Below are 7,867 nucleotides of genomic sequence, written 5' to 3'. Positions count from 1 at the left end.
TTCGCAGATAGATCAGATCGCCTACATAAACAGTGTGAGCGAACCTCCTCGTTGATCCAACAAAAGAACCAACCATATTCTCTCCCCCATTCAGCGAAGGTCTTGTGCTGATCTTTGAGGGGTAGTTGGTGCACGTTGCCTATGAGGGGCAGAGGTCGTGGTCCAGGAGGCAGCTTGGATGATCTGATCCGTCCGCGATACCAGACATAAGCCAGAGAAGAGAGTAGTATGAATAGGAGAGTCAGAGAAGTGATATGGACGGTCATGGTCAAACTGTTTCTGACAGAGCCTTGGCGTGGGGGTCGTCTGGCTCCAGCGACAGTGATATATAGCCACTGGACGTGGGTGGAGCAGCTCAGCCGCACAGCGAGGTCAGGTGTACTGTGGAAGGAACAGCAGGACGGCTCAGCTACGCTCAAACGGACAGCAGGGCCGCTTTGTTCCCCTTAGACTCGACCCGGTGTACCTTCGGTTCATTCTTGAACTTTATCCGGTGGGAAGAGTACGTTTCCGTCGTATCCCACAATGTAAAGTCACAGTATATCATCCATGATAGCACTCATGGCAGCATTGTTGAACGGGCGGGTGTTTGGACCTGGCCGTGTAATCAGCACAACGCTCACGTCGTGCCTCGTGAGCTACGGCTGCAGTGGTAATCTGAGTTTTGGCACAGTAGAGGTTTAGATGAGACATGGTGGAGGCCTAGCGAAGATAGTGCAAGCGCACACACCTTAGAATTGTGCCCTGATATGACGCGATAGAGTGCACTATCAGCAAGGCACAGGATTGTGGACGAAGTTTGTTTCGCGCCACTCCCATGCGATGCAACATCGGCACCAGGATTCTTCATATCATGACGGCCATGCCTCCACCAGGATGCTAGCTGGTACAACCGTACAGTCCACAAACGACGAGCCACCAGCTGGGAGCCGTCTACTCCTGCGGTACCGGACCCGCGAGTCTACAGAGCCAATAAGGTACGCAGTGATCAGATGCTAGGAGCGCACCTCATTCGGCGTAGACTGTCATTGCAGCGATTCTAAGCAATTCGTTGCGCCTATGTGACTACCAACGGCTGGAGAGATGCAGCACCTCCGTCGACCTAGTACTAATTGTTGTGATACTAAATTGCTACTTCTGGTGTCTGGAAATGATCTGCAGACGATCCTTATTATGATGCATGCCAGTGGTGCGAACATGGCGCGACTCGCGAGCAACTCAACAAGTTACCACCGCGATTGTATTAGCAGCCGGCGCCGCTTGATCAAAGTGTGACCGAGCGCCGACGGCCGCGCTGTGGCTATAAACACTTTGTATAGAAAGACGCCGCCAATATAGTAAGACAGAATAGCCGACTAACAGGAGGAGTAATACGCTATAGGATGGCTGGCGCGACTGGTATGGCCGTATGGCCGGGATCACCGATCGTGACCAGCGAGAGAACTTTCCAACGCTAATGTGGTGATTGGCCTGACCCCTAGGGTTTCCTTTACCGAGTTCCACAAAGAGTAGGTACGTTCAAAGTTGCCGCTTAAATCTCCCTGTGAAAACAAGCGACATCTAAGCGGCCAAAAGCAGCGAGCAGAATCTGCGCTCCCCTCCTCGAACAGCGACAAATAAGCGACTGCTCGTCGCAAGCGCTCGCAGATTCTGGCTTACGGCCATGTCACGCTTGCATGATTCGCCAACCTGATTGGCTGGTTAGCCCGAAAACGTGATCAATTTACGGCTGCGTCACGCTTAGTCATTTGTGACACTTCCAGCGACCTTTCAGCGACCTTCAGCCCCATTTGGGCGCTCAAAAACAGCGAAAAGTCGCTTGTTTTCCAGCGAGATTTAAGTGGCAATTTTGAATGTATCTAGTCCGATGCATTAGTATCAGACTCACTCCAGTCTCCCGCCGCATTGGCGCGATGTTTATATCGCGCTGAGGTCAGATCATTCCCGTCATCGCGGCGTTGAAGTGCGCTGCTGCGCTCACAAGTAGGTAGGCCCACTGCAGAGAGATCTATGCATGACGCAATAGATCACAATGATGCATCACCGACGACCGAGATCGTTTGCGTTCTCATTCTCCCGTTATATATGTCTTTGCTACTAGATGCGCCGCATACAGGATGTCACTGGTGCATCGATGCATAGCTGCAACATCAACGGACAAATGTTTGAAGGTGCGGTCATTTCATTCCGTCCTGCTTGAAATGTCTCAAGGCCAATCACAAATTGCCTATCCACATCTCCAGATCCTTTGGACACCCATATCGGTTACTTTGAGGTGGCTGTGCCCCCACTGAAAGGGAGGAAACCCGTTACACGAGCCAGCCATCACAAAACAGCGATATCCTCTTTAGATTGCCGTCATATTTGCATGTATCGTCGGGATAACCCCGCCGGATGTAATCATACTCCAGTTTCTTTCCATAGCTAGCCTTCTCCCTCCCACACCGCGATTCGTTGTGGTGGAGTAGAACACGCTAAGGCTCGAAGAACAATGACGGGCTCGGATTCTGTTTTCTTTTCTTCTTTTTCTTTGATTCCCTCTTTCTCTCTCCTCTGCGATTGATGGACGTGGCTATATCCCTTTTACTTCGACTCTAAGGCCTGCGAGGACGGTGTTGAATACGAGGGAAAGCAGCAGCGTAAGCCGTTCAGGGGTTCCAGCGTCGTCACGTAAATATGACGCGTCGGGGGCGACACCCTTGCGAAGCTGAGACATAGCTGACTGTGGACTCGGTCCGCATATGTTGTGCTTTGCCTGTCTGTGCCCAGGCAAGGGCTTCCATCTCGATTCAGATACTGGTGTGTTATTCTTGGGCGGTGGTCGATCGTTTGACATGATGCAAGTCTCCGTGTCCTATGTCTCTTCGTAGAGCATGTATGATATCACTGCTGTCAAGGCCTCCTTGTACTTATATAAACCGGCGTCGACGCCGAGAAATTCATCCTCCCCCTCTCTTCGAACCACGAGCATCGCGCTTAGAAACTCATCGACAACTCGACAACTTTGTGAAAAGCACTGCAATATACTTCGGGGTAAGCATCCTATACTGTTCTAGAGTCGAGGTTGTAGCATTAGTTGTTTATAATGGTTTCCGATTGTTCGGTCGTGGTCGCGGGTCGTTGTCGTCTAGATTCGTCCTTTCGTCTCGGTCATCGGGAGTCTTCGTCGTCATTAAGAGTGAGTTCGTTGCATCACGCGGTCGCCATTTGGTCCATCGTCTCGGTCGCCGGGAGTCTCTTCGTCGTCGTCAAGAGCGTGTTCGTCGTATTGTGTGTTCGTTGTGTGTTCGTTTGTTGTAGTCGGAGAGCATCGTGTGCGGACGTCAAGGGTTCTAGTATTATCGCCGTCTATGATTCGTTTGCTATCACTTGGCGTCAACGCGCATATAGTCAGATCAACGCGGCCATATTAGTCCTTTATATTATTATAGCTTGTCGACAAATCACTCGTATGCCTCGACCATCAGCGGACGACACTGCATTTCTTCCCCTCCCACATCGTGTGCAGAATGACGGTGAAGTTAAGCCGGGTAATCGAGCGCTGAAATTATGGGTGACGTCAGACGCCGAGCTGCGACTCTCCCGCGCCATTATCGTGTTCAGTGGTCACCAACCCTGCAGCTGTAACGATATCACTTTGACTTCCTCCTATGTCGTCCTCCACTGCTCACAGGCGTGCTCTTGTGCTCTCCAATGCGCGCACCCTTCTCGCCAGCAACGGCACCTTTGACACACTCAAGACCCTGATCGTCGCATATCTCTTCTTCACTCGCTTCCTCAAAATCTCCCGCCATGTTCGCGCTCGTGGCACTGTCCGCACTCTCCATGATGCTTATGCATGGATATCGCAGGTACTTTCGGTCCCGCGCGTCGTGTGCTGCGCTGCGATTGTCTGACACAGCCCCACGCTAGGAAGTCGTCCTGCTCGTGCTCCGCTTTCCGGCCGCGCGTCGCAAAGTGAACGCGGAGCTGGACAAAGTACGCCTCGACCTTGAGGATGGCATGGTTCCCCATGGTCCCGACGTCGTCCGCCATCTCGCGCTTCCGGAACAAAGTCAGTCGCCGGACTGGATTGCACAAGAGATGGAGCGCATGGACAAAGAGGGCAAGGGCCATGCGAACTGGGCAGAAGGCAGGGTCTCTGGGGCCGTATATCGTGCGTTCCCTTCCTCTCAGCAGGATATGCTCCTTATGCCCTCACGTTTAAAAAGACGGCGGAGACGACCTCACTCGGGTTATACTGGCCGCTATCGAGCGCTACGCTCTCTCCAACCCTCTGCACCCCTCTGTCTTCCCCGCGGTGCGCAAGATGGAGGCCGAGGTCGTTGCCATGTGTCTCCGCATGTACAACAACCCCAGCGGCGCGGGCACTACCACCAGTGGCGGCACCGAGAGTATCGTCATGGCCGTCAAGACCTACCGCGACTGGGCGCGCGCGGCAAAAGGCATAACCGAGCCCGAGATGTGCGCCTCACTGACAATAGCGCGCTGCATGTACTGACGCACTCGGGCTGCAGGGTCGTCCCGGTCACTGCGCATGCAGCGTTCGACAAAGGCGCCGCGTACATGGGTGTCAAGGTCCATACGGTCCCCGTCGACCCCATCACGCGCAAGGCCGACCTCAAGCGCGTCGCTCGCGCTATGTGCGTTCCCTGTCATTTCATCGCAAACTATAGACCTCTGCTCATGGTCTCACAGCAACAGCAACACGATCATGGTGCGTTTGTCATCGTTGTCCTGCATTGAACATAGCTCATTTCATTCACCAGCTCGTCGGCTCTGCCATCAACTTCCCCGACGGCAATCAGGACGACATCCCCGCACTCGGCGCGCTCGCTCAGAAGTATAACGTTGGCCTGCACGTCGACTGCTGCCTGGGCAGCTTCATCATGCCGTTCGTCGAGGAGGCTGGGTTCGGGCCTGTGCAGCCCTTCGACTTCCGCGTGCCGGGCGTGACGAGCATCAGCTGCGACACGCACAAGGTACGCGCTAGTGCTGATCCCCAGGTTCTGCCCCGCTGACCGGCTGCGGCGCAGTACGGGTTTGCGCCAAAGGGTAACTCGGTCATCATGTACCGGGACGCGGAGCTGCGGCGGCACCAGTACTACGTCAACCCCGGATGGGTCGGCGGCGTGTACGCCAGTCCGAGCATCGCTGGCTCGCGGTGGGTACCAGCCACTGTTCACCGCATGCCCTTGTCTGACTCGCCCGCCCCGCCGTGACAGCCCGGGCGCGCTCATCGCAGGGACATGGGCCGCGATGCACTACATGGGCCACTCGTACGCCGCGACGTCCCCCCCTCGCGCGTGCGCCCGTTAACTAACACTCCTCCTCTTCTTATCCCCTTCCCTTCCCCAGCGGGTACCTCGAGTCCTGCCGGGCGATCGTCGGCGCGGCGCGCACGATCGCGCACCGGATCCGCACGGAGATCCCGGAGCTGCGCGTGCTCGGCGACCCGCCCGCGTCCGTCGTCGCATTCGCCGCGGCAGCGGGCGTGGGGCGGCTCAACGTGCTCGAGGTCGGCGACAAGATGGAGAAGCGCGGCTGGCACCTGAACGGGCTGAGCGGGCCCGCGGCGGTGCACATCGCTGTAACGGTGGGTGTTGCGCGCACGCCATGGAGCACGGTTGCTGATGGCGCGTTTCCGGGGTGTGGAATGTGGAACAGCGCTTGACGGTGCCGGTCGTGGACCAGTTCATCGCGGACCTCAAGGACGCCGTGCGCGAGGCGCGCGACGCGCCGGAGGGCAAGGGGACGATGGTGATTCTGTATGGTGCGTGCCACGTACGTTGTCGCCTGCGTCTGTGCGGGTGCTCGTTGTGGCTGTTGGCTGACTCGGCGCGTGCTGCATGCAGGTCTAGGCTCGTCGAGCCCGGTGGGTCCGACGATCGTGGGGCACGTCGCGACGGCGTTCCTGGACACGTTGTACAAGGCGTAGGGCGGGTCGGCTGTTACGCTGATGCGGATGCTTGGGTACTATCGAGCGCGTTCGTGTTGCGCTTGTCTTAATGGGTCTTAAGATCGACGACGTATGCATGCTGTTGTCTGCTATCTCACGTCTGTGCGGCTAGCGTTGTCCAAGCCTGTCACCGGCAGCATTTGGCTAGTCATCGCCAACATGACTGCGATCTTCAGCATCTCTAAGGCAAGCGACACTGAGAGATATAACGCCTGCAATGTCGTTCACATACGGTTTCGTGAGGTTCGTTTTCCAGTATGCGGGGCCGCAATCCTTACTGACTACGTCTTGCAGTCGTCCTGAGGAGTTTAGGTGCGATATCTGAGCACGCTCGAATGCTAGCGCAAGGGCTGTCATCCCGCCACTCGGTGTGTCCTTGGAATTCTCCACAGCTGTTGTGCGTCTTTCTATACTCTATACAACGCGTCTATGGCCATGGCCACCGCGCAGCCGTCGGCGCTCGGTCACACTTCGATCAGGCGACTGTTACGATTGCGGTCGTACGACTGAATTCCTGTTGAGTCGTTCGCGCCACGTTCGCACCGCTGGCATGTATCATAATGGGGTTCGTCGGCAGGTCGGCAGATATCTTCCAGACACTATGGGTAGCGCTCTAATATCGTGCCAATTCAGTACTAGAGCGACGGAGGTGCTGCATCCCTCCAGCGCCGTTGGTCAATCACATAGGCGCAACGGATTGCCCGGAACCGCTGCAATGACAGTACGCCGAACGGAGGCGCTCCTGGCATCCGATCACCGCGTACCTTGTTAGTTCTGCAGACTCGCGGGTCCCGTACCGCAGAAGTAGGTGGCTGCCAGCTCGTGGCTTGTGGCTTGTCGTATGTACGTGTGGACTGTACGAGCGTACCAGCTAGCACCCTGGTGGAGGCATGGCCGTCATGATGTGGAGAATCCGGGTGCCGATGTCGCATTGCATGGGAGCGGCGCGAACTAAACTTCGTCCACAGCCCTGTGTCCTGCTGATAGTGTCCTCTATCGCGTAATTCCAGGGCACAATTCTAAGGTATGTGCGCTTGAAGCATCTTCCCTAGGCCTCCACCGTGTCTCATCTAAATCTACACTGTGCTGACTCTCAGATATCGTAACGGATTGTGGCCTGGTACTAAGCAACGTCAGGAAAGATAGGTTAGGTACGTCATGATTGTCCCGATTCATACAGCATATTTCTTGAAACGTACACAAAAGGGCGTATTCGATTGGTCTGGGTTCGTTACCCCTAGATTACCACTGCAACCGTAGTTCACAAGGCACAACGTCCGTGCCGTGCTGATTACACGGTCAGGGCCAAGCACTCGCCCTTCCAACAGTGCTGCCATGAGTGCTATCGTGGGTGACATACTGTGACTCTACATTACGGAATACAACGTACTCGCTCCACCGGATCAAGTTCAAGAGTGAGTCAAAGGTACGCTAGGTCGAGTCTAAGGGGAACAAAGCGGCCCTGCTGTCCGTTTGAGCGTAGCTGAGCCGTCCTGCTGTTCCTTCCACAGTACACCTGACCTCGCTGTGCGGCTGAGCTGCTCCACCCACGTCCAGTGGCTATATATCACTGTCGCTGGAGCCAGACGACCCCCACGCCAAGGCCCCGTCAGAAACAGTTTGACCATGACCGTCCATATCACTTCTCTGACTCTCCTATTCATACTACTCTCTTCTCTGGCTTATGTCTGGTATCGCGGACGGATCAGATCATCCAAGCTGCCTCCTGGACCACGACCTCTGCCCCTCATAGGCAACGTGCACCAACTACCCCTCAAAGATCAGCACAAGACCTTCGCTGAATGGGGGAGAGAATATGGTTGGTTCTTTTGTTGGATCAACGAGGAGGTTCGCTCACACTGTTTATGTAGGCGATCTGATCTATCTGCGAATTTTCGCGACGCCGGT

At 55.5% G+C, this 7,867-nt stretch overlaps 2 protein-coding genes across 2 annotated transcripts in view; one reads left to right on the top strand and one right to left on the bottom strand.

The window, feature by feature from the left end:
- Positions 1 to 266, bottom strand: part of POSPLADRAFT_1177398 (hypothetical protein) — a gene marked incomplete at its 5' end in the record, with an annotated part of 3,207 nt that extends 2,941 nt beyond the window's left edge. Inside the window, one exon of the mRNA XM_024488497.1 lies at positions 74 to 266. Within this exon, the coding sequence (XP_024342734.1) occupies positions 74 to 266 (193 nt within the window). The remainder of the gene's footprint in view (positions 1 to 73) is intronic.
- A 3,384-nt stretch (positions 267 to 3,650) lies between these two features.
- Positions 3,651 to 6,056, top strand: POSPLADRAFT_1064542 (hypothetical protein; the record flags this gene model as incomplete). Its single annotated transcript, XM_024481818.1, has 11 exons — positions 3,651 to 3,851; positions 3,913 to 4,156; positions 4,212 to 4,464; positions 4,518 to 4,643; positions 4,699 to 4,717; positions 4,770 to 4,982; positions 5,037 to 5,164; positions 5,226 to 5,279; positions 5,359 to 5,596; positions 5,668 to 5,773; positions 5,856 to 6,056. The coding sequence occupies 11 exons, from the start codon at positions 3,651 to 3,653 to the stop codon at positions 5,936 to 5,938; spliced, it is 1,665 nt and encodes a 554-aa protein (XP_024342733.1). The 3' UTR covers positions 5,939 to 6,056.
- Positions 6,057 to 7,867: the final 1,811 nt, after the last annotated feature.

The sequence above is a fragment of the Postia placenta genome (assembly GCF_002117355.1).
Source record: "Postia placenta MAD-698-R-SB12 unplaced genomic scaffold POSPLAscaffold_2, whole genome shotgun sequence".
Classification (NCBI taxonomy): Eukaryota; Fungi; Basidiomycota; class Agaricomycetes; order Polyporales; family Adustoporiaceae; genus Rhodonia; species Rhodonia placenta.
The sequence above is the reverse complement of the archived record's forward strand: the minus strand, read 5'-3'. Positions and strand labels throughout refer to the sequence as shown.